A 26,938-nucleotide genomic window follows, 5' to 3' on the forward strand; every position below is an offset into this window, starting at 1 on the left:
TCATTACATGAGAGCACCTTATATGCACTTTCTTTCTTCAAAAAAGGACTTATAGAGTGAAAATATATCTATGTAATATATCAATTAGGATTTTACTTTGCCAAAAAATCACACAAACTCATTCACAAAGCAATCACTGCTAATTCTAATGAAACAGCGCTTACCTGAGTATACACTGTGGAAACCAGGTGAGTTGAAACTTTCAGCAGTGGCTTGCTTCCATCTACCCATTTAATTTCTGGACCATAATGCTGAAAACATATGGAGGGAAGAAACATCCCAACAGATTAGCGACATTAGCTTCAAACATCATCTTCAGTGAAGGTACTGATGAGGTGCTGAAGGCCAGACAGCCTCAGTAACTTGATATTTAGGCCTGGCTCACAGCAGGAATGTAACCAGTACTAGTTTCTGCCTACTTCCTGATATTCTAAGCTACCTTTTCTGTGTACTTGCAGCTGTATGAATTACTGTCCATTTGAGAGGGAAAGACTCCCAATACTACCAATGACTTAACCAAACTTGAGTTCAGGGTTCCGAAAGTCATGGCATAAGGTACCAGATAAAGTAAATAGGATAGTAAGTATTCCTGGCACAGGCAAAGGGTCCATCATCTGTTTGTGTTTAGTTTTATTTCTGAAACCTCTATTTTTCTCATGTTCAGACTAGGAATAATAACTGAATGTTATATGATTTACCCTTATTTTGGAATATTTTAACTATTTGTTCATAACATGGGCCCAAATCTGGCACTATTTAAATGCAGAGAGATATTAAAAGCCATTCACAATGAAACAGAACAGATCTTAACTAAGCATGTTATAAAACTGAAGTCTATAACATTTAAGATGGCTAAAAAGAATATAAAACCAACAAACCAATTGGAGAAATCTGAGAAAATTCAAGCTCTAATGAATCAGAAATGTATCAGAGTGGACTACCATGTGGGTGAGAGATATACTTACTAGACTTACAATAAGTTGGAAGACAATTCCTAACCATTTGCATGACTCTAAGGACCTATCTTTATTTGAGCACGGCTAGTTTTCAGAGACAAACTTCCATCTCATACAGTACCTCCAAGTTTCCATTTCCCTGCTGAAGTACTGCTAGTTCAGGGCTTATAAAATGCCCAAACTGTAATTCCAGATTGTGATTACTGTTAACAGCACTGCCTTCCAGTGGCCTAAGTTTACTTGAAAATGAATAACTAAAACCAAAATGTGGGACTGGCAAAAATGCTGCATGCTTTTGTGTGTTACTGTTGTTTTAGCTGATCTTTAATGCTTTCTGAAGGAACTGCGATCAACCAATCTTAAAGTACTGTACCCTGCCCATCCCAAGCTCCTGGTAGCCAAGGTAGCCGGATGGGAGATTGGCTGAGACAGGGATGTGCTGCTCGCTAGTCACCACCCTTCCATCTTTCAGGAGAGGAAGCCAGGAATATCCAACTGTTGAAATAAAGAACAAAAAAAATCACCGTAAGTGTAGGAATATGTATGAAGACAGCCATGTTACTAAATTGCCTGATCTTTAAGAACTGTTAATACCAATCAGTAAGAAACTGAAAAGACCCTGAATATAGTCTCTGCAGAACAGCGTCTATAACGTACGCTGGCCTCTTTGGGATTAGAATTCTAAAATTATCTCCTATAAAATGGACGTATGTGAGCCGGGCATGCTACCCTTACAAATGTCATCTAAAATCACCTTCACAAAAGGATGCAAATTCAGAATCAAGACAAAATTTAAGAACCTGATGTGTAAGTTGTGAACAATCAAAGGAATGATGAAATTCAAACCTTGTGTTTCAACAACATCCTTCTTCTTTGTGCTTCCTTTGCTTGAATTATCACAGCTGACGTGGAAGAATGTGAACAGCAAGTGGTGCTTTTCATGTAGCTGGGTGGGCAATTCTATTTTAATCTGCAAGGAAGACAAAATAACAATCTTTTTTATATTCCAAAACAACAACGTGTCACCCAGGTACAAACGTGTATTTGCTCTCCAAACTGATTTAACGTTTGCAGTTAAAGAGAGCTGAGGCTGTAAAGTTGTGCTAAGGAAGAAATGGATCCTTAATACACTGTACTGATCTAAATGTTTGTGTCCCCCACAAATGCATATGTTGAAATCCTAGCTCCAAAGGTGATGGTATTAGTGGGTGGGCCCTTTGGGGTGATTAGGGCATGAGGATGGAGCCCTCATAAATGGCATTAGTGCTCCTGTAAGAGATCCTATACAGCTCCCAGTCCCTTCCTGCCATGGGAGGACACCACTGAGAAGTCTGTGACCTGGGAGGTGGCCCTCACCCAACCATACTGGCACCCTGATCCTAGACTTCCAGCCTCCAGAACAGCGAGCAATTAATATCTGCTGTTTACAAGCCACCCAGTGGGTGGTATTTTGTTACAGCAGCCTGAATGGACTAAAAACATTCCCTGACCAAAAAACAGGAGAGTTGGTATTTCAACTCTAGAAAGAACTGGAAAACTCATGACAGAAACCACTTCCTTAACTTAACACAACCAAGGCATAATGAAAAACCAGGTTTAAACATTTAAAAGTAGGATTCACATAGTAGTTTTAATGAACTGCATTGTAATTCTACATAAGGAAACCCCAAAATAAGAAAGGAAGATTCTCAGGTCCAACAAGTATTTAACTATACTTAAGTATGCATTTGAACGGAAATATTAATTGTGGTAGGGATACGGGAGGAATTTTGAGTTTTTCATTTCTATATTATCTACATTTTCCAAGTTCTTATTTTTTATAATAAATGTTACTTTTATAATTAGAAAAATTATGTCAAATAAATATTTCAACATTTAGTTCTATTACTGTAATTTCTATTACTGTAATTGTAATTTATGCAGCTTCTCTTGAATTCTGGTTTACTAGGAAAAGAAAGTGGAGTTTTCCTTAAAACTGGTTAAACTGGGTTTTCTCTTGAAAACCTCACTTACCTCATCATAAAATTCTGGGTTTTGGTGATGGTGTAGAACGGCAGCAAAGGCGCTTCTTGTGAATACTGGCCCACCAGGTCTGCCATAAATGCACTAAAATAAGAATTAGCAAAGGGAGACACCAGTCTTCAATTAATAGAGTAAGAAATTAAACACAGATGTGTTGTAAAGAAAGCAGCATTCCTACAGCATAAACTAAGCCACCTTTGATGGATTTCTCCTGCTTGCAAGACTCCAGACCCACAAGCCCTCTTACTCCTAGATCCTACCCGCCCCTGGCTTATCTCCCAGCCCTCCCCTCCACTCCCTCCCCCACCCCTCCCCCACCCCTCCATGCCCTGGACAACGCCTGCTCACTGCTCACTTTCACCTCCATGCCTTTGCTGACACAAACCCTCAGTCTGAACGACCTTGCCTCCCATGTACAGCAAGCAAACTCTCATGCATCCTTCAAGAAATGATTCATTCCTTCCTGTGTCCCCTCGGCAATTTTTTATACTAATTATTCAGTTTTATCCAAAAAACCATTTCTGTACCTTCTGTGTGCCAGGAGCTTTTCCTCCATGACTGCCTTTCCCACTAAACTGTGAATTTCTTGAGGGCAAAAACTATATTATATTCTTTGCATCTTTATCTCCTTCCCTTTTTGGAAAGTCATTTCCACACTGTTACAGTAAAGAATTTGGGCTCTGGAGCCAGAATGCCTGGGTTTGAACACCGGTTCCACTAATGTATGGCCCTGAGCAATTCACTTAAATTCTGTGCATTAGTTCCCTCATCTAAAAAAAATTCAGATAATAATAGTTCCTAACTCAAAAGACTGTTAAGAGCATTAAAGGAGTCTAATTACCTATAGGGCTCTACGAGCAGAGCCTGGAATATAACAAGCACTCAATAAACATCACCAATAATCTATTATTATTATTACATACTAGAATAAACATTTTCAAGTTAGGTGCATGATATGTTTACTGAATTGAACACGTATAAGAAAACCCCCTCCCTAAAGAGTATAAAACAGACATTATCAATTAAGAGCAAGAACTCAATTATTCCAAATTCTGTAAGGTTCAGCATATGTGGTTATATTCTGTGATGTCACATATTTTGTGTTTGTGTCAATTAAAATGTGCTAAATCCCTTTAGTTGTACAATATCATGCAACTGCATTTTTAAAATGGAAAATTACGAGCACATAAAATACAAACCTTCAGAGGCTGAGAGTCTTCCTCATCTGAATCTTTGAATTCAATGCAAATAGCAATATTTCTGGCCTGCAGCGATAGTTAAATAATAATAAAAAAAAGAAAATAAAAAGCCAAAGTATGTAAATATCTATAAAAGAACACGAGAAGCCAAAACCTAAGAGAGCTGGGTATCAAAAATAAAACCTCAATCTTCGCACTCACCTTGGCAAAAGACTTTTGACTGTCATATTTCAAGGACTTAGGATAAACATAAAGGTGGTGGTTGTAGATGGTGTATGGCTGAGTGTGTTTTGGTATGCAGGGCACAAATTCCTCTACCTCAAACGTGATTGGCATTTTAGTACACGTTTCAAATTGCTTCGTAGGAATGTATGATGAATTGACATAATCTAAAAAAATTAAAAACAAACAAATTGAAGTAAAAACCAAACAAAAACTTGTCTGTTTATTACACAGAACTTACACTTACTAGGAAAGTCTGAGGAAACACTATCAATTGTAATGTCTAGATTGCCCAAAATCACGGGGAGTTTAGCCATCTTCTCAGGTCTACAAACGAAAGAAGAGAAAAATCAAACAGGTTAGGTTAGCTCTGAATTCTAGAGCAGCACTTCCTAGAGAAATATAATGCAAGCCATAAAAGTAATTTTAAACTTTCTAATAGCTACATTTTAAAAAAGTAAAAGGAAACAGGTAAAAATTAGTTTTAAAAATATTTTATTTAACCCAACATTTAAAAAATATTATCTCAGTATGTAATGGGTATAAAAAGTGCGTTCTAATTCTTCGAAACCAGGTGTGTATTTTACACTTGCAGCTCATCTCAGTAGGACCTGCTGCATTTCAAGTGCTCAATAGTCACACGTGGCTAGTGGCTACTGTGCTGGACACCACAAGTCCAGATAAGAATATTAGCAAAATGTTATAGCAGAAGTTTTCCTGAACCATTCCATCCTCAGCATACATTCTTGGCTCATGTAGATTCATGAAAATTCAGAAGCCATCTTAGGCTCCAATGTCTAGTGAAATGCCAGATACAAAGAAGGTACTCAGTGAAATGCCTGGTTTTTGTATTTGGTCTGACTCCATCCAATACAGGAATGTCCTCTGTGACGTTCCTGACCTGCCTCAGCCCTTCCTAGTGAAATGGAAATCTTCAACATAGCCATTTCGATACCCAGACTGCTCTTCGTCACAGCATGGTAAAATTCACTTCTCTGAAGCTTCCACTCATCAAGGAGCCTAGTTATGTTTCTCTGTGTAACACTTTTAACCATCTATAACAGCTATCACACCTTCCTGAAGTCCTGGATTCTCAGTCCTTTTGCATCTCCCTCCAATGCCATTTCTCTCACATAAGAACATCCCCTTTACATCATGGTTCCCAGAACTGCATAGATAAGGCCCAGTGTGGTCTGCCCAGGTTGGGTAGAGCAGCTGTCTGGTTTTGAACAATATACCCTTCTACTGATGCAGCCAAAATTCTATTACTTTTAAACAGTCACGCCACCCTAGTGACGCACATTAAATTTACAAGCACCTAAACTCCCTAATTTTTTTTTCATATGCTTCACTATCGTGCTATATGTTTCCATCCTGTATTTATACAATTATGTTTTTAGAAGTCAGAACAGGATTTGATTTTTGTCTCGGTGAAATTTTATCTTTTTATGATCGAGTCATTCCATTTGATCAAAACCCTCCTAAATCCAGATTCTAACATCTAATGTATTAGATATGCCTAACAGCTTTATGTCATGAAGACATTCATCAGCACTTTACATTCTCATAAAAGTCACTGATGAAGATAATGCACAGAATATTGCAAGAAGCAGCTCCTTCTCAAACCTCTAGAGGCCCATCGCCAGACTGATACTAGCCACTCATCACGCCTCCTGGCTTCTGGTCACTCCAGCATTGAACAACTGTCCACTCTCTCACATGCGCTACACTCCTCTGACCCGTCGGTCACCTTAGAATATACACTTTGCATTCCTCTGCTGGACCAGCGTGGCAACCCAATTAAAAACAGAGAAGCAGAAACTTGGCTAGGATATCTTGTTTTACGTGACGTGACTTGTTCCTAGAACACAGAACACTGCCTCCTGGTTCTTCATCGGCCACCTGCTTAATAATGTCTTTGAGAACACTGGCAAGAAACAGCACAGCTCAGTGGCCAAGATTCAGCATTTGGTTTTGTTCCCAGTTTTGAAAAGTTCCTACCTCCTGTTTTTAAGATTCCTCAGACATTATTGTTGTCTTAAGCAATCTCACATGTAACTTAAAATATATCTTGTGGTATTGTGGATCTGAACCAGGAGGTCCCTAACAGTTTCAAATTCTTGCTTTCATATGACTGACTACAGCCTACATTGATCATAGTCATCTTTGCCCATCACCAGCTCCAACTTACACAATCACTTTCTCTCAGGGTTCCTCTCATTTCCACTTGTCTTTTGTTTACATCTGAGTTTAAATGAACAATTCCTTGAACTCCTGAGAGAGATAACTGTCAGGAAGGCAAGTCAACAGATATTCATCATTCTGCCTTCAGTTAAAAAGATTGCTGGCCAAAAGATGTCCAGGTACCGTCCAGCACTACCCCGATACTTTGTCCCTGTTCCACTGTGTGATCTGTTCACAAACACAATACCCTTTTCTTCTAGCAGGAAGACTGTGCCTTCGACAATCATTCCCTGGGAGCTGTCAATGGCTTCCCAAGCACTGTTAACTACCGCAATGATACTCCACCAGAGCCTCCCTCACCTTTACCCAAAGCTCTTGGGGCACCATTCCTCAGACCAGGGGGCTTCTATGCAGGTATAAATTTTCTTGACGTATACTGCCTTGCTCCACCTTGTCATTTGAGCAACTTAACTCTGCAACATACCATAAAACTCTGTGTTGACAAAATCTTAGAGACACCTACAGAGTTGTATCTGCTTCCTTGAGTCAGAAATATTATGTTTAATGTAAATGATACTTTTAAATGTACAATAAGTACTCGAGAGTACTATATTTCACCCCTTCCTAGTTATTTCTACCTGTGGATAAATATATACCTTCTTCAAGATTTTTTTTTTTGATTATCACTATGACATCATGCCCATGTAAGTTTGAGAGATTTGGATTTCTAAGCAACAAATTTTAATTAAATTATCTTCCTTCACTGGAACTCTTTCTACGATGTGTTACTTACTTCTATGTCTAACTACACTTACTTCTTATTCTGTTTCCTCCCTCTACTGAGAGATTTTACTTCTAGTTGCTACTCTGTAGTGGCATTATTTCCATTCATTTCCAAGCAAGCACCGATCTGAGCTTAGTTCCATATCAGGTAGCACAGGGACTCTGTGGAAGCTGTTTCTACCAACTCAGTTTTTTAAAACATAATCTTAATCCTATTTCAAAACTTTATGATTTTTATTGAACTTGGCTTATTAGAGATCAAAACGTCACACACATCAAAAATTCTACAGCCTTTTATATGTGCATTTCCAAAGTGACGGGGTGGGGGGGGTTGTGTGCGCAAGCATGTATTGCACAAAGAGAATTCTCTCATATCTGAAATTAGTTTGGAGGTTTTTTTAATGCTAAAAATTAGTACCTACATTCTGTGTAAAACTTGTATAAGAATGCTTGAGCATGAAAACCCATCTTAAAACTTCACTGATTAAATAAATGTGTAATGGAGATGCATGTATGGAGCCTGGCATTTGGAAACGGCTTCTGTCTACATGTGAACTTAGGAGTGAGGCTCAAACTCCCTCTCTTGGGAAAAGGAAAGGTTTTCTTTTCCCACTGCCCATACATTCCTGCTGGTTCAACCACTCCCCCAGAGGAAAGGGCAATGATATCACAAACTAGCAGTCATCCCATGCCAAGAGGGTTGGTGTCCTTACCTTTGTGTTTCTGGAGCTTGGCCCTCCTTTCCCTACTTCCTATATTGATCCATTAAAGTGATCAATTGGTAATACAGACATGCTTGGGTGTGTTGTTGGTGTGAGTCTACTCTTCTAACTGCATTTTGTAAAAGGAAATATTCCCTAAAAGCTCTTCTGTCACGTAAATATATATATATATGATTGAAAGAAATTTGAGATATTTTTGTTTAAACAAAACCACTGAATTTATGTCTATGATAAATTTCAATAAGCATCTATCAAGTGTTTATGCTGTGCTACAATGTGCACTATATTAGGCACCGTGGACAGAAGACAAACAGGATCTGATTCCCGTCCTCAAGAAGCCAAAAATCCAGTAGATACTGTCAACTATTTAAGATATATGATGGCAACTACTTCCGTAGCGTGTATACAAACGTCTACTGAAAAGCGGAGGGTCTAGACGTATTGAGAAGGAACAGGGAATGAGACCAGTGCTCACGGTGAGACGAATCACCCTGACAGGCATTCTCACTTATTCCCCCCACAGTTCTAGGAGGCAGGGCTATTATTATCCCCCCTTAAAAAGAAGAGGACGCGGGCTTCCCTGGTGGCGCAGTGGTTGAGAGTCCGCCTGCCGATGCAGGGGACACGGGTTCATGCCCTGATCCGGGAAGATCCCACATGTCACGGAGCGGCTGGGCCCGTGAGCCATGGCCGCTGAGCCTGCGCATCCGGAGCCTGTGCTCCGCAATGGGAGAGGCCACAACAGTGAGAGGCCCGCGTACCGCAAAAAAAAGAAGAGGACACTCAAGCACAGAGGCCAAGTGACCTGCCTGAGATCTCCCATCACGGAAGTGACTTACGGATTAGGCTGCGAACAATAATAATGTCAAACTTGGGTACACAGAATAGAGAGGTACAAATAAACACAAATATGTAAGCCTCATGCAGAAACCCTTATAGTATTATTACCTAAACTACTTAATATGGTAGCATTAAAAAAAGTCTGCATTTTAAAGAAAATGGTCTATTTTTATACTTTGCCTTCAGATCCACTGCAGAAATAAGACAAGACACAGCCATCAGCAAATCAAACAAACATAAAAAACCATATCCCTCTTCTTGGATAGATACTTCCTGGAGCACATATGTTAGCAATACTATCTATCTGACAGAATTGTTTTCTTACTAAATCGTGGAATGTCCCCTCTCATAATTACTACAAGGGAGAGGGGCAAAGTGGCTGATGAGCTTTGCCAGCTGTTTTCTAGACACTAGGGCAGCTTCAGAATATTTTTCTCATCCATTGTCAAATGACATTTTGAGACAACCATGGGAGCAGAAACCATAGCTTTGGATCCAAGCTGGTGCCCAAGCCACTGATATGAGATTATTCTTTGTTAAAAAAAAAAGAAAACAAAGAGGAAAGAAAAAGAGCAACACTAAGGTTTTTTAAAAAATGAAAAAAGGGATCCTCCACTCCCCTAATTCAACTGTGAAAAAGAAACACGGGCACTTCTTTGGACACTTACTGAAAAAGGACAGCAGCTTTCCTCATGCCACTGCATTTTCTGCTGCTGACAGCATTGGCTCTCTATTTTCGGGTTTCTGAGTCTCTCGCTGGCCATCTGGACCACACTCTTCCCAGCAAACCCTTCCTACTGAAGGCCTGTTGTGCAGGGAGAACCCACCCTGTGCTCGGGACCAGTGGAGGCTTTGCTCTTTGCTGCCTGGTCACAGGCTCTCTGCTCAGATCACGTTTTGACTGATGAATCTGTGAAGTTCCACCCTCCAGGTTCCACCCAGGAAGCCAGACCTTCAGCTGGGGCCACCCCCAAAGAGCAGCCACTGTGGCGGGAGCTTCAAGCTAACCAGCCTAGGGAGTGACTTCTGAGACAGGGCTCCCAACCCCCAACACACATAAAAAACTTCACTATCTGTTTTGTTGGAACATATGGGTAACTGTTAGTTGAAAACAAAAAGTTCATGTAAAATCATGGAAAGCTACAAAGGGGAAAGTGAAAAATCACCCATAAACCCATCCCTCAGAGATAACCATGACTACCATTTGGTGTATAACCCAAATGACTATTTTTATGTCCTTCTATCTTTCCATCTAGCTAGCTGTTCGCCTATCCATTTCTTCATTTATATACAAAAAAGAAATATATGAAATATTTTCTTTACAAAAATGATGTCACATAGATATACTTTCTCCTCCTTACCAATACAGTGAGCTCACCTTCCTAAGTGAGTACACAGAGACCTACATCATGAGTGTTGAGAATAGCATGGTAGGCTAGTGAGAGAAAACTGTAATCTATTTAACTAAAGGTGACTAGAGTTTTTTTTTAAAAATCAACTTTTTTTATTCTATAAGCAAGGCTGAAAACTTCCTGAAAATCAAATAAAAACTTAACAATACTCTATGACAACATAGTATGTATAACAATACACTACCCATTACCAATAAGTAAAGGTTTTTGAAAGATGTTAATTATGACTCTATTTAGAATTCTGAAAAAACACAAGAGAGAGATGAAAAAGGTGAAAATGAAGTTAAAGAAAGCTAAACAGCCATTCTGAATTCTAGGTAAACTTATATAGTTACTTTGAAATGCATTTTTTTCAAGTAAAAAAATCATAGAATAGTTACTGGCTGGCTCTTGGCTCTTCTTCTGATTTCACTAATACCCTCAGCTCTGTCTCCTTCCCAGAATTTTCCCAGAGAAATTGTAAAACCCACGTCCCTAGCAACGGAAATCCACGTCATGGGTTCAGCAGTGAACTTCTTACAGTGGAGCACCAGAACAGCCCAGTGGTTAAGGGCCCAGATCCTCAGTCCCCTGACTGCCACCAGCTGTACAGTGCTGGACACCTCACTCAGCCTCTCTCTGCCCTATTGCCATGGGTTGAATTGTGTTCCCTGAAAAGATGGTGAAGTCCTAGCCCCCAGAACCTATGAATGTGACCTTATTTAGAAACAGGATCTTCACAGATGTAATCAAGTTAAGATGAAGTCATTAGGCCCTAATCCAATATGATGTGTTCCTATAAGAAGAAGGAAATTTATAGACAGAGACACACAGGAAGACAGCCGTGTGAAGACGGGAGGCAGAGATTGAAGTTATGCTGCCAAAGCCCAAGAATGCCTGGGGCTCCCAGATGATGAAAGACACAAGGACAGATCCTCCCCTAGAGATCTCAGAGGGTGCGTGGCCCTGCCAACACCAGGACTTCAGGCTTCTAGCCTCTGGAATTCTGTTCTTTTAAGCCACCCAATATGTGGTGCATTGTGAGAGCAGCTCTAGGAAACAAATATCCTCACTAACATAGGTAAAGCACTTAGAACAATGCCTGTGAACTGTTAAGTACTAGACGAGTTACTGTCCTTGCCCCCATCACCCATTCAGTTAACGGTACCACGAATCACTCCATCGTGCAAGTCAGAAAACTGGGAGTTATTTACCTGAGACTACCACCCATTTCTCTCTCCTTCCACCCTAATACCCAATCAGGAAGCCAAGACCCAGTAACTGCACCTGTCTAACGTGACGTGAACTAGTCCTATTTCCTACTCTTCCTATGTCCACTTGCGATGGCTTTGCTGAGTCCTTGCCCACCTCTTGCCAAAGGTTCCTCAATTGTCTCTTTCCTCCCTGGGCTCATCTCTACCCAACAAACCCTTCACAGCACCACCAATAACATTCTTTATACAATTCAAATTAACCAGGTAACTCTTACGACTTTAAACCCCTTCTTCCTGCTCAAGGACTTGAGGAAAAGTTCCATGCTCATCCAACACGCCCTGGTGTATGAGCTGAGCAACTGAAAAGACTGCTCCTGCTTTCTCCCTTTCCACTGAACAACTTCTGTTTTTCAGGTGTGGAAATAAGTAAGGCCTTGAGACTCACTTCCGAAAGTCTGCAAGTAACTTGAGCATGTCTTCATTGGATAGCTTATTGCTGTCTTGCTTGTAGAGAGCAGAAAATCTGGCATTTTTGTCAAGGTTTCCAGATGCATCCTTAAACAACGTCCTGAAATAGCAAAACAACATGTCTAAGCTGTTTCCAAATGACCAAAATAAATCTATAACTTGACTCCGGTTTCTATGTGAAGACTAATTATTATTCCACTGGCTATAGCCCGCAGAAATCTCATTATCTAAAGACATGGCATATATTTATGAGGATGAACACAACTAACTCAATTTACATAGAAAACATTTCCAGCAAATGGCTTGTGCTTAGGAAATAACATACACAGCCAAATGCTTAAGAAATAGAGACCACAAATAAAGAGGATCTGCAGGCCTCACTGGGCTGCCACCCACTCCCAGCTGGAGGCACGTGGCTGGAACCTGGAATCCCTGCTCTGCAACAAACACTCCTGTCCATCCTGCCAGTGCCAACACTGCTACCCTCCAGCTAGTGTCTCTCCTCTCTGTGTCTCTAGTAAAGGACTTTTCAGATATGGAGCTTACTTATTTTTCAGTTTTACATATTTAAATCCTCTTTGTCTCTGGACAAAAAAACAGAATAGGTCAGTCTGTCTGTCTGTCTGTCTGTCTACTATCTATCTCCATATATCTGCATCCATATAAAAGGAATAAAAGATGTTCTCCTTACCTTGCTGCCCAAGCAAATGGCATTCTGTACTGCCCTAGTCTTTGGCATGCCTGCTTGGCATTCTTCAGCACCTTCTGAGCAACCTTGAAGACATCAGAATAAAACCATGAGTTACTGTATCCCACAGACTAAACAACCTCTTATGGTAGTATCAGATGCATGGACAAGCACACCTTACTGCAGTGAATGTGGCTGGATTTATACTCAGTGCAGAGTATTCTGCTTCTCACATTCCCTAGCAGTGATTTTCAAAGACTATCAAATGAAAATTGTTTCCAAAATGTATGTCTTTTCTTTGGTCTTCACAGGCAACAAGCATGCCATTTCATAGGCCTTTCTATTTCTTCATGACTAAGGGCTATATATTATGAGTCCACTGAGTTATTAATAATTACTAATACTTGGTATTCATGCCAAAATATATCACATTACTAGAGTTTAAATGAGAATACTAATGAAAATACTAAGATTTCCTGACTCCTAATGTGTACTGACTTATGCAGACTCCCCATATTTGGGGGATATATATTCATTATTAAGACATTACAGGTATTGACTTAAGTTAGGCCAGTGTTTTCAATCACTATGTTCTTGTTTTCTAGGTATAAGTTACCATTACTTTCACTTCTAATGACTAATTTTGGTTTGTTGCGGGTGGCTGGATTAACTCTATAGTGCACAGGGAAGCAGATTTGCTTTGGGCCTATGTATGCATGGCAGGTCTATTCATCAACTACATCCCTATTGCTAAAGCAGATGACACCCAATTTCCCCAAATTTGCTTCTTCTGGAATACTGCATTGCTAGCACTACAAGGTGTGACTGATTCAGAGTCAGAGTGGGGGGCTGAAGGGTCTTTTACATTACTTAAGTATATCGGAGTCAAACCAATTTTGGGAAATGTGACCTAGTGCCTGTGAACTAAAGTGTGCTCTGCAGAGCTGCAGCAGCAGCCCCACTGGGAGCCTGTCACGAATGCAGAGTCTTGGGCCCCACCCCAGACCTCCTGGGTCAGAACCTGCATTCTGACCAGACCGCCGGTGATCTGTGTGCGCCAGGTTTGAGAAGCGCTCATCTAGAAGACTCAGAAGGACAACAATAGAGCTCTCTGTCTCTGAGTAAAACTGAAACCAGCTGTGTGAGTCTAGAGCACTAAACCTCTCTGGGCTCTACTTTCCCACCCGAAAAATGAAGAGCTTGGGCTAGACTTGCTATTATCCGTTCCAGTTACTAAACATGATGATTCTACCCTAACCGTGGGGGGGAACTGCTGCCTTCATGAATGACTTGGAAAACACTTCTCGATTCAAACAGGTGTCGGGAGCTCATCCAGCCCCTCCCTTTCTTCTTCAAGTGGGGCATGTCCATGCAGGGACTCGGGGATCATAGAGTAAATGGTCTGCCTTCCTGGGGTGGCCATTTTTACTTACACATTTTCAGGTAGAAATGATTATTTTTAGGTTCTAACAGTAATGACTATGTTGTGGAGTAAAATGCAATATTTGCGTAAAATTTAAAGCCAAAACAGGCCTCAAATAAGTTTCACTCTCACCTGTAGTGAACGAGGACTTAACTCTCAGACTTACTGAGGGTATAAATGGAACACAATATATATAAAAGTCAGAGTGAAAAACTCAATTTTGCCCTTTGGGTTTCCCCCCGCTTTTCTTTCTTTTTTAGAAAATCTATTCGTGGTGGACACCTACAGAGACTACTCCTAAAAATTTCCTCCAAAACAATAATTTCCTCCAAATGATGTTCTAGACCATCTTGGAAAACATGAAGAGACATTTTGATATACAGAAAAAATCATCCCTCAGCAAAATCTCTACCGAAGCTCCTATTTTTAGATGAGATGGTTGAGTCTTAATCTCTGCTTTAATTTACTGCATTGGAGGTGTGAACGCATGGCTGAGCCTTACGTTCCATAAGTAATGAAGCAGGAGCAAATTCAACAGATGCTCAACGGACCCTGGAAAGTGTGGCATCTAGCCTGGGGGGTATGTGATTTTCACACCAGCGTCAGCTGCCAAATTTCAAACCATGCACGTGGCAGGCAGAAGTAGCAAAGCTGGTGCATACCAAACTTGGAAATGTGTTGCATACATGGCGGGGGAGTAGATCTTATCTTGGGCATTCATTGATTATTAATCAAACCATCAAACAACTAAAAGAGCTTCTCATCCAAGGTTTTACAGACTTGATTTTAAAAATAAAACTGTTTCTCTCCAGAGACCAAATTTTACTCTGCTTTTTATCAGCCAGAAAGGCATATGTTTGAAGCCATGTGCCTGGGTAAATGGGCTTCTCCTTGACTGGAGCTGTAATAATTGATAATGACATCCTCCTATATGCGTCAGTGATTTAGTACCCATAGCACTGTCTCGTATGTAGGTGGTGGGGGGGGTAGCAACATCATCTTTCAACTACAGATGGAACACCTGGGGCCCAGAGAGGTGACATGATGTATCCAGGCTAGTTAGGAGCTCAGCACCCAGGTCTCTGACTCCTGGAACCTGTTCTTTAAAAACTGTCCTGCATCTTGGTGGACACACCTGTGATGTACAGTGGCCAAAGAGAGGAAGACAGGAAGCTCTGAATCACTCAGAAAACCCCAGTTAGAGCCTCTGGGGTGTCCCCTCCTACTACTGACCAGTCCATGTCAATGTATCAGGGTCTCAGACGACCACTAATACAAAATTCTTTTTAAATAACTAAAAGTACTGTAAAACTGGCACAGGACAGCACTCAACAGCTGACTGGAACCAGGTAGCTCAATGTGCTAGAAAATGACAGTCAAGTGCCAGTTGGCAACTCCAGCTGTGGGACACTGAGCAGGTAACTAAACCTTCATAAACCTCAGCTCTGGGGAGTGTGAAAGGTATTCTTGGCCTAGATGACTTCTAATATTCAATAACTCTACTGTATGTCCACACCTAGGCACTCCCCAGGTAATGAACAAACACCAAAGTAATGAAAACACACCAAACATACATCTTGTACGTTTCCTTTCCCTCTTCCACCTAATGTCACAACACCTCTGCCACCGTAGCCCCACCCCACCTGACAAAACACAAAATCTGCTGACACTATCGGCTAGATCATCCGAGCCAGGTCACCTCCTAGTCTCCAGTCTCACATTTAAGTGTAAATGGACCCAAATTTATAATTCCAGGACCTTGGAGACATGCCAACAAGTGGAATGAACTCTATTTAAATACAATATACGTACTTTTTAATGATAGAAAGTTTACTACTAAGCTGGAAATTCCTTTGCCAATTATTTCAGGATGTCAGGATAGTCTAGGCAAATGAAGTATTTTATTTACACATGGAACTACTTTTCACTGAAAATTGGACACACAGGTTAACTATAAGACAATCTATGAGACTAGTCTACATCTCTTAGAACATAAATATGGCTTAACTGTGATTTCTTTAAGCATTTCTATATGCATTTTTTTCTGATTGCTGTTAATCATCACAAAGCATGCAGGTCATCCGTACCTTAGAAGAGTCTGAACTTTTCATGTAGGGCTCAGCACCATGGGTGATGCTCCCCTGAAGCACTTTTTCAATTCTAGCCACAAGAAATATATCAGGATGAGGGCATGTGACTGAAAATATTCCCTAGGGAACAAAAGATTTTCTTCCATGAGCAGAATTTACAGCCACATTAAACTAATCCCATCAACATGAAAGATTCTCAAGCAGCCAAGAGCACTGACACAGTACAGCTATTCAGAAGCACCCAGGGCCAAACTGGTTAACTCATCAACAGTTCATCATCTGATCAAAAAGCCTATCTGGTGGAGGAGGCAACTAGCAGAAAGTTTAGAAAAAAGAAATCAAAAACTACTTCTTCTCTTTCAGCTTGCTTTTACTGTCTCATTATATATGCTGTCAATATAATTAACCGTCTCATTTACCCCAGTTGTGCATTACAAAGTTTCATTACGTATTTACAGAGCACGTGCAAAAGAAGCCTTATTGGCATGACCGCTGGGCTCACGCTGCCCCCACCTGCTTCGGATACTGCATGGCGGCTTCGTGAAGGATGTCCTGCAGGGCAGGCGAGCTCTGCCTACCGCCGTTCATCAGAGACGGGGATGTGGTGGCCAGCATCTGCCTCACTGAGAAATGGTTCAGGTCCACGTGGAAATCGGCAGAAATCTTTCGGTTGTATTTTATGTCAAACAGGGATAGAGTAACAAAGAAAGGCTCGACCTGAACAAAACAAAACAATCCAGACCATCACTATGGCTCAAACTGTCAGGAAAAAAGAACACTGCTATCAGAGAATAAATGACTAGACCTACGTGTGATTGTTGCTATAAATTACTGCTAAAGAGCAATAGCCTCCACACCTGTCCTGTATCACAAACATCCTGTACAGGCAGCCGAAACAAGCCTCGGCACCTGTACCACAAACATCCTATCCAGGCAGCCGAAACAAGCCTCGGCACCTGTACCACAAACATCCTGTCCAGGCAGCCGAAACAACCCTCGGCACCCTGATCTAACACCGCACCGCCCTGATACCAGGAACTAGGTCTGAATGTCCCAGCTGCATTGCAACAGGCACATCTGAAACCTCTGAATAGGTTTTTTAATCTTTATTTTTTAAAAGGAAAATTACATTTGTAGTGGGTCCTTCTTCATTTTCAGCAACACAGCATTGCAAATTGAAAGATAAATCATTGCACTTGACAAGAATTCTTTTTCCAAACTTTTCTTCAAATGGCTTCACTTCTGGCTCAGCTGATGAGAAGTCAAGCTTCTTTAAAAGAAAATGCAAATATATCAATGTATTATGCTCTCACTAAAAAAAAAAAAGAAAAATCCCATAATAAATGTATCCTAAGGAAATTGCTTAAAATATGGAAATGCTATATACCTTAATTTACTCACAACAGTGTTACTATTTTATACATTTATATAGTATATAATAATGGTCAAATAAATGATGCTGTATCTACTCAATGGATCATTATGCAGAGCTTAAAAATTATTGTTATGAACAACTCAAGTGTCCATCAACAGAAAAATCTATAAGCAAAATGTGGTGTATATATACAATGGAATATTACGCAGTCATAAAAAGTGGAGTTCTGACACAAGTTATAACAGGGACGGACCCTGAAAACATTATGCTAAGTGGAACAAGCCAGACATAAAAAGGCAAATATTGTATGCTTCCACATATATGAACTTCTTAAATAGGCAAATTCATAGAGACAGAAAGTAGAATAGAGGTTACTGGGGGTGAGGGGAAGGAGGCATGGTGGGCTGTTGTTTAATGGGTACAGAGTTTCTGTTTGAGAGGATGAAAACGTTCTGGATATGGATAGTGGTGATAGTTTTACAGTAATGCGAATCTACCTAATGCCAGTGAATAGTACACTTAAAAATGGTTAAAATGGTAAATTTTATATTATGTATATTTCACCACAATAAACAAAAAATCATCAAAAAGCAAATATATATATATATATATATATATAAATAAATATGTGTATATATATGGTTATGAAGTCTGTGAAGAGACAGAGAAAAATACTTATGTTTAAAGATAAATGGTTAAAAGAAGTTCTATAAAAAGACCACAAATGAAGAAGAGGAAAATATGGGAGGAAACACAGCAGAACAGTTGGCCCCTCAAAGCAGCCCTATCTGTAGGCAACCCTGGAGGCCCTCCCAAGCCGTGTTTTGGATTTTTGGGGGACACAGATATGGACCGCATGTACTGCAAGGCTTGTATTTGGAACTGAGCCTGGGCTAGTCAGAAAATATCACAGTCTACTGGTGATCTGTAGCGATGCTTGCTATTTTCTGATGGTGATTTTGGGGGGTAAATTATATATGTTCTTTGTGGACTTGAGAGTGTCTTTGGATAAATCAGTTTTCAACAATCTATTAAATATCAAATATTCACAATGGTTGTGCTATGGTAATGAGATTACAGGTTGTTTTTATTTTTTCCTCTTTCTCCTGAATTTTCTATATTGTTATACTGCTTGTTATCCAAAGTATATAAATAAGCAAACAAACAAACAAATAATCTAACAAAGGTTTTCTTTCCTTCAACTAGTTTAAATGTTAAAATAGTTCTTACCTGAGCATCTGGGTCCAAGTAAAAAAGTTTAACTCTGCTTTCACTTTTCAGCTTGATTTCTGCTTCTCTGGTACTCTGATAAGATAAACAGAAAACAAAAATTACATTGAAAAAACCCTTTTCTTACAGAGATGTCTAAATATGTTTGAAAGCTACCCCATCCTGAAGAGCCAGACTGCCAGACAGCTCTGCCCTCATCTCGGAGGGTCACCTGCATGTCAATGAACAAGGATAGGCTATCCAGTATGTAGCATACAATGTAAGTGCTATGGGGTAAAAAGAGAAGACTTGATCCCTGCCCGTATGAAGCTGATAATCAACTGCAGCCAAAACCAATGCAAAGAAAGCAAAAGAGAATAATTAAGCATTAATAGCAAGAAAAGCTTCATAAAGTCATGGACAAGCCTTGAATGAAGGGGTAGAATTTAGATAGCAAAAAGGAGGAAAGCATGAGCATTTCAGACCAAATGAAAAGGATGCACAGAAAGGATAGATACTGAGAGAGGAGATGAGCCCAAAGGGTAGAAAGGACTTAGGGTCCAGCCTGAGACTGAGGGTACAAGCAAAGGAAGAGGAAGGCATCTGTTTTGGATGGTGGAATAAAGAAAACTGTGGCGTATCTTGAAGGACAGCCATAGGTGTCGGGAGCAAGCAAGGGGAGAATTGCTGATTCACTCAATAAATATTTATGAGCACATATTTTATGTCAAGCTAGGGACACAAACATGAATGAAATGCAGTTCCTATCCCCAAGGAACACCATCTGGGAAGACAGAAAACAAACAGCAATATGAATGGCAAAAGAAATCGTACGTACAGTGAGCTAACCTGCACTAGGGGTGGCCGCCAGGAAAGAGCTCCCAGAGGAAGGCCCATCTTGAAGGACAAGGACATTTGGCCAGAAAAGGAGAGAAGGGCATTCTAAGAGGAGGTACTACAGGTATAAAGGTACGAGTCACACCTGAGCAATGATCAAGTCATTCATTACAACTGAATGGTAGTACATGATGAAAAAAGTAGAGAAATGAGTCAGATTTGTATGGTAAGGTCTGGGGATTTCACTCAGAATCCAAAAAATCCTGCAATATTTTAATCAAGGGAATAAAATTACCAGCTCTGCATTTCAGATCCACCCCTCGGGTAGGGGTGAAGGTCCCTAGGAGGTCCACATGGTCTCTCCTGAGTTATCACAACAGGCTCCCAGTCTCACAGCAAGGCCCATAACAAATCCCACCTTCCTAGCTTGGCTGGTCTGCTGACTGGACAATCCACTAATTTGGGAGGAAGAGCAGGTTTGTGGAGAAGACGGTAGAGTCTGGAGGTGCCTGTAGGATTTCTAACCAGAAACATCCAGTAGGCAACCAGAGAGATGGGACGTGAGCACAGGGTGGGGAGGAAGGCTGGAGTTACAGACCAGGAGAACATCAACATAGAGGTGAGGATGCAAGTCTTGGGGGTGGGTGAGAGTCCCTGGGGGAAAGTGTGAAAGTGAGTCTTTGGACAGAAATCCAGGGGCCCCAACACTGAAGGGATGGACAGAAGAAGAGAAGTCATTCAGGGAAAGAGACATGGTGGCAGAGATGGGGGCTGGAGAAGTGGGACATGGGAACAGGGAGAAGAGGGAGCTTCTTAGACATTCACAAGATAGAAGTCATCTCCAGCCACGTTATGCCACACCTGATGCCTCTAAATCTATATCCTGTTCTTCCTGGCAGTCATAGTTCTTAATAGAATGTCCTCTCTCATCTGCTCCTTTGCCCAAAGACCATGAGTCACATCTCAGCACATAATGGGTGGTGACAGCCACAGGGGAGAGGGCGTCTTGTCCTCCCTGCTGGTGGCTTAAAGAGGTCTACTATTACATTTCTAATCACGGCCAATGAGAAATTAAGCATCTTAATTTTCTCAGCCATGTAGTTGTTGTAACAGGTTCTTAGCAATGACCCAAACTCTACCCTGACCATATCTGACAAACTATCTACATCTAGCAGAATGAAATGGCCACCAGAATGCCAGCTAAGCAACTGGGTTCTAGTTCTAGTTCAGTTGTTAACTGGCTGCATGAACTTGAGCAAGCCACTTAGCCTCCTTGGACTCTATTTTCATTTCTGAGTGAAAGTGCTCAACAAGATGATGGCTCGAGTCTTCTTCTACAACAAAGTTTATCTTGATGCTCTCCCTGCAGCTTTAAGGCTTCTGGAAGCTCAGGGGCATTCCTACAAACCATCTGCTCATGCTTACAGTGGAAAGGGTATGCCTGTGGCTGGGGACGGGGGTGTGTAGGACAATGTTTTAAATCCATCTTGCCCATCCCCTTATCCTCATTTTTCAAACCAATAGAGCCAGAACACGTGCATGTAGAATACACTTAACTGAACCCAAAGAATTTGCTTTACTTTGTATACAACCCATGGCGTTTCCTAACAAAAACATCAGTACTCGGTGCTGCGAGCCACCACCAACAGTAATACATTCTCCTGAATTTTTGCTTGAGTCCTTCAACAAGAGCAAACGCTATGATCTCAGACACTGGAGCACAGCAATGGGTTCTTAATGTAGATGCATTTCCTCATGTCTTTCTGAAAGATGCTTGTTGACTCAAGTGGAGTAGGAGATGAGAAATGAATAAAGCAAGAAAGACTGCTAAGAGCTCTATATAATTAGAAGACAAACAGAGATGCAGACACATTAACAGAAAAAAAAAAAAAATCAACAACTAGCCAAAATAGACTCAAAGTATCCTGATGTTGCCACTAATATCCAAGGGATATATTCTTCACTAGAAAAACCATTTAATGGGGAAGAAGGGACAACGATAGATGTAAAAATAACGTGAAAGCTTATAATCCACCTTGCACACACTGACAGCTCTTCTATGAGATAGATGAAAAGCAAGCTCAGCTTCTTAAAGCTCCTCCCATCCTTCCCAAGGCCCAGAGTGCTTTAAACAGATGGGACGCCTGATAAACAGTGTTTGAAAGAATTACCAAGTAAAACCTAGGCAGTAAGAAAATGTGGCTCGGGAAGGGCAGGGCTTTCCCCCAGAGCCAGGGAATAATAAATACTTGAAAGCATCATAATGATAAAAGCAAATATTTGTTGATAATAGCCAACATCTCTATGCTAGATATTATCCTAAGTGCACATTTAAATTTGGTACAAACTTAGGAGGCAAGTCTTATTATTATCCTTGTTTAAGAGAAAAACACTGGGGCTCGAGGGGTAAATACTTTGCCCCAAATTCACAACCCTATGCAGAAACCTGGCTTCTAACTGAGGCTGTCTGGCTTCAGAGCCCAGATTCTTTAACTATTAGACCAGAAAAAAATAGGTAAAGAATATGAACAGGCAAGTCAGAGAGCAGGAAAACCAAATGGCAAATAAATATACAAAAATATGAAAAATACCACTACTAAAACAGTGGGATACAAATTAAAGCAGTGAAACATCATTTTTCACTCCTCTGGTGAGTATGCAGAGAAATGGGAATATGAATTGTTACAACCTTTTGGGAAAGTAACCTGGCAATATTTAAAGCACTAAAAGCACAATAAACTGTGACCCAGAAATCCCACCTTGGGGAATTCCTCATACAGAAATAAGAGCATGAGTATTTCAGCTTATAAATACGTCATGATGTTTATTGTGCACTGTTTGTATAGGCTAAAAACTGAAAATTATCTAGATGCTCATGAATAGGGAGATGGCTGAATAAAGTGTTCAGTATCCATATTTGGAATATTATGCAGCTATGAAAATGAGTGAACTAGATCCTCTATGGCCCCAGGGGGACATCTATGAAAAATTTTTAAGTAATAGAACAAGTTTCAGAGTAATATATATATCATGAGCATATTTTTTAAAATAACTAAAAACACTGCATATGTGTAAATGTTTCCATGAGCATTTGGTTCGGTAAAGAAACAATTATAACAGGTTAATAACATCAGTGCTCTCAGGAATCTGGGGATGGAGGTTGAAGGGAAAAGATGAACTTTTCTTTATACAACTTTGAATATTTTTACTTATTATAGCAAGTACATTTATTTTCACTTAAATTTTAGTAAAGACAATAAAATAAATTCCTGTAATAAGTACTTTCACAGTCTAAGAGCCCACAAAACATAGCTGTAAAAAAATATCCCACAGGGCTTCCCTGGTGGCACAGTGGTTGAGAGTCCACCTGCCGATGCAGGGGATGCGGGTTCGTGCCCCGGTCTGGGAAGATCCCACATGCCGTGGAGTGGCTGGGCCCACGAGCCATGGCTGCTGAGCCTGCGCGTCCGGAGCCTGTGTTCTGCGACGGCAGAGGCCACAACAGTGAGAGGCCCACGTACCGCAAAAAAAAAAAAAAAAAAAAAAATCCCACAGACTATGCCATCCAGCACTTCTCAAAGTGACAGAGACCAGCTCTGCTCTTAAAATAACCTGTGGTCAGTCCATACCGTAGATGCAGGAAGAACCCAACTGGTTCTTCCCCAAACCCTGTTGCTGGTCCTACCCACTGCCCGTCTAATAATTCAGTATAGAGGAAAATAGAGAGAGAAAAGTGACAATGACAGAGCCATTCTCTATAAAAACAGACACTTCTCAGATACTACAGAAGAGAATGATTTGTCTAAAACAAAGGCTATTCCCCCCACTCCTGTATTCTCTAAGTTTAATCACTAATGATACACCCTGACAATGTTTTCTTCCTTGTCTTAAGAGGCAGTTATGAACCAAACATTCAAGAGTTTCCAGAAGAACTACCATAAAGTTTAGGCATACCCTGTGTCTTAAGTTTATCTCTGAGCAGGGAAAACAATCGAAGGCCAGAGCATCATATTTTGAGGACGGCTTGTCAGGAAAATACTGTGTTGACTGTTGGCTCATTTAAACAGAATGGGTTGCAAACAGGAAGACTTAGCAAAATCCTTTGAAGCCAGAATACATACTTTTAACTTAAAGAGCTGTCATGATTTGTTTCCACTACTTCCATGATATCTAACTCCCAGGGACCATCATCTCATCCTCTGTGTCACAAAGCTATAATAAAGCATTCTAGATAAGAAAGCCCAAGAAACGGAGTGCCAGCTGACCTCACAAACACAACCCTAGCCGGTTCCTTTGTATCATAACACAATGACATAATTTTCTGGATTAGGATACAGAGAAGGAAGCATTTGTCACAGATGTGGTTTAAAATCTCAGAGAAGGTGTCTGAAACTGTTTGGGTTCTGACAAGTACTGCTGAACTTGGCCTCCTGATGCTCACTCAACCTCAATGAGACCATAAAGTCTGAGATACCAGACTCTAGCCTGTGTTCAACTGTGGAAGATTTACCAAGAAAGGTAAATTCATTCACTATAAAGAAGTTACAAGGTAACAGAACAGGAGCAATTTTGGTTCAACAGGAACCACATGGGGAGGCCAAATTAAGAGTGAGCAGCTGTTTTCTGAGTACACAAAGAGCTCAAAAATAGAAAAGCTATGGAGGAAAATATAAGGTGGGAGCATGAGGGTTTTCTTCATACTACCTTTACACAGGAGGTGATAAAAATACATACATACATATATATATATATTCATTTCAATGTTACCTAAGGTAAATGTAACCAGAAAAACTATTTATCAAATAAATAGTAGTTGGGTTTACCACATGATCATATTACCCCTTGACACTGTAGGGAAGAAATCAATTAACTAACTTTAACTACAGTTTGTGTTTATTTCATAAAAATGTTTATAAGACTGTGTACTCTGATACTATAAATGCTGTTACATTTAGAACAAACATATGTTTGGCTCCATTTTAGACAATAGGAGGAAAAGAACAGGTTTTAGGGTACACACAGTGTGTCCCCATAAGAAAACAATAGAGATGTTCAGTACTAAATGTACAAGCAACAAAAGGGCCAAGAACATACAAAATATTCTGAAAACCTAATTCTGTATCACTCCTACTGTATGTCAAGGGCCCCTCCATCACATTCCACAATGAGACACCAGCTATTTCTGTACTAAAACAACTTCCTGTCGCTCATATCCTGTTTGGTTATGTTTCCGTCACAGTGGAAAACAAAAGCCGGGGCAACAGGATGAATGAAGCAGAAAGAGGAGTTGACCTGAGTGGAGGCTGCCATTAAATTACACCTTTGCCTGCCCCCACTGTTCTAGTCCTTTCTCTGCAATCTGATGTAACTGTGGCCTGATCTCCCCATGGACCTTTCCCTGGTACTGCCCTCTTAACCTCCTCACCTCGACTAAACTCTCCCTCCTTGCCTAGCTGTGCAACTCGAGCCTCCCTCCCCCTCCCACACGCCCTCCCACCCCTATTCAATCTCACACTCTGGAATCCATTCCTTCTAAAATCAGGATGACCAGGTATCAATCAACCTCCTTCCTTTTTTAACAGGTACAAATGATCCCACCCCAGATACACTGGAGGGGGTTATAAATAGTCAAAACCACTCACACTCGGGGCCCTGGATGATGAAGGGGCTGAGAGCCAGGCACACTGGTGCCTGAGCCCCTCACACTGCACTTCTGCCACCAAGCAGGCGGACAAGAGGCATCACCAACAGACACCTGCCCCACAAGTGGGATGGCAGCATGCTGGTGAATAACAGCACACCTTAATTTTCTTTTTTTTTCTCTTCGAAAAATTACCTTCTGCACTTTTTCTACCTTCTTAAATTAAAATGGTTTAAAAACACTTGAGAGCTGGGGCGGGGTGGGGGGGGAAACAACAGTTAAGTCCCTTATAATGCTGCACTTTTTAGGTTCTGACCATGATCCACAGTTAAGAAATACATTTATATCATAACCCAACACACACATACACAAACACACTCACTCTCTTTCTACATATATATTATCAACATATGATATATGCATGATATACACATATATCTTAAATAATATCTATCATTATTAAAGGCAGTGCACTTTACTATCCTCTATTCAATTCTATCCATTTTTTTATTCTGGGTCACATAATGTTGAGCTAAAGAAGCCTGACACAAAGAGTCATATGTATGATTCCACTTTTCGGAAGGTCTAGAATAGTCAAAACTAATCTACAGTCATAGAGGTCAAAACAACGAGAATGTCAGCTGGGACGGAGGATACAAGACAGTCTGCTGAGGTGCTGGAAATGTTCTATATGTTGGGGGTTATGTGGGTGCACAAACGTGAAATCCATCAAGCTATACAATTAGGGCCTGAGCATTTTACTCTATGTAAGTTCTACTTCAATAAAAAAAGAAGACAAAATTTAAAAGTAAATGAGAAATGGAGATTGAAACCAATTAATTTAATTTAATTTAATTAGACCAATTTAATTACTTTTTACCAACTAAAATAGCTTCAGCTAACTTGGTCATTACCCACCAGTTTGAAAAACATCTTCAAATATGTTTTATAAATATGTATATATATATATTTTTTAAAGAATAAATATATGTGATATATATCTCCTTAGGTCTTAGGATCAAGGAATTCTGAAGGCCAGGTAGTAGTAGGCAGTGAGAGAAGAAAGGAAGGCACAACTCCTGTTTGTCTTCACAAGGAAAAAAACATTTCTAATTAATCAACATTAAGCTCAAATAATATGAGTCTTCTCCTAGGTATCCACTGTGTTCACCCAGTAAGTGTAGAAAGTTAACTTTTAAAATTCTAGATTGCACTACATATATTATCTGTTTCAACAGAGATTTTGCTTTGAGAAATCATGAACCCCAAAACATAACAAAAAAGCGAATCTCAATGCAAAATATGACACACAGAAGTTCATAACATGAAAGCACAAACACACAAGCTAAACTCTTCCCAGCCTAGAAGGAGGTTACAATGGTAGCACTAAAATTAGCTTTAATAGGCAGGTGCTAAAAAGATACTGTGGTAACAGTCAAGTGCTAAAGAAAAACAATGCTCTAAAGTCCTAGCCAGGGAGGGAGATTTTATATTTTAGAACAGCCATGTTGTCTTAAAGTAAAGGTCAATGTTGAATGCTAGTCTATTTATAATGGTATATAGATAAACCATGTTTTCTATTACAGTGTTTAAGATACGTGTGTAGCGTCTCTATTTCACTGTATTCACACACACACACACACACAAAAGAATAGAAAGGCAATAACAGAGTAA

At 40.3% G+C, this 26,938-nt stretch overlaps 1 protein-coding gene across 17 annotated transcripts in view; it reads right to left on the minus strand.

The window, feature by feature from the left end:
- Positions 1 to 26,938, minus strand: part of DOCK9 (dedicator of cytokinesis 9) — a 378,599-nt gene that overhangs the window by 90,013 nt on the left and 261,648 nt on the right. For all 17 annotated transcript variants that reach the window (XM_082859679.1, XM_082859678.1, XM_082859680.1 and 14 more), the window contains 13 exons: positions 18,808 to 18,882; positions 17,332 to 17,472; positions 16,716 to 16,919; positions 16,200 to 16,322; positions 12,693 to 12,775; positions 11,979 to 12,101; positions 4,647 to 4,726; positions 4,379 to 4,566; positions 4,178 to 4,243; positions 2,970 to 3,062; positions 1,803 to 1,926; positions 1,330 to 1,451; positions 165 to 251 (listed from right to left, as the gene is read on the minus strand). In XM_082859679.1, the coding sequence (XP_082715805.1) occupies positions 165 to 251; positions 1,330 to 1,451; positions 1,803 to 1,926; positions 2,970 to 3,062; positions 4,178 to 4,243; positions 4,379 to 4,566; positions 4,647 to 4,726; positions 11,979 to 12,101; positions 12,693 to 12,775; positions 16,200 to 16,322; positions 16,716 to 16,919; positions 17,332 to 17,472; positions 18,808 to 18,882 (1,509 nt within the window). The remainder of the gene's footprint in view (positions 1 to 164; positions 252 to 1,329; positions 1,452 to 1,802; positions 1,927 to 2,969; positions 3,063 to 4,177; positions 4,244 to 4,378; positions 4,567 to 4,646; positions 4,727 to 11,978; positions 12,102 to 12,692; positions 12,776 to 16,199; positions 16,323 to 16,715; positions 16,920 to 17,331; positions 17,473 to 18,807; positions 18,883 to 26,938) is intronic.

Source organism: Leucopleurus acutus (assembly GCF_964270905.1).
Source record: "Leucopleurus acutus genome assembly, chromosome: 18".
Taxonomy (NCBI): Eukaryota; Metazoa; Chordata; class Mammalia; order Artiodactyla; family Delphinidae; genus Leucopleurus; species Leucopleurus acutus.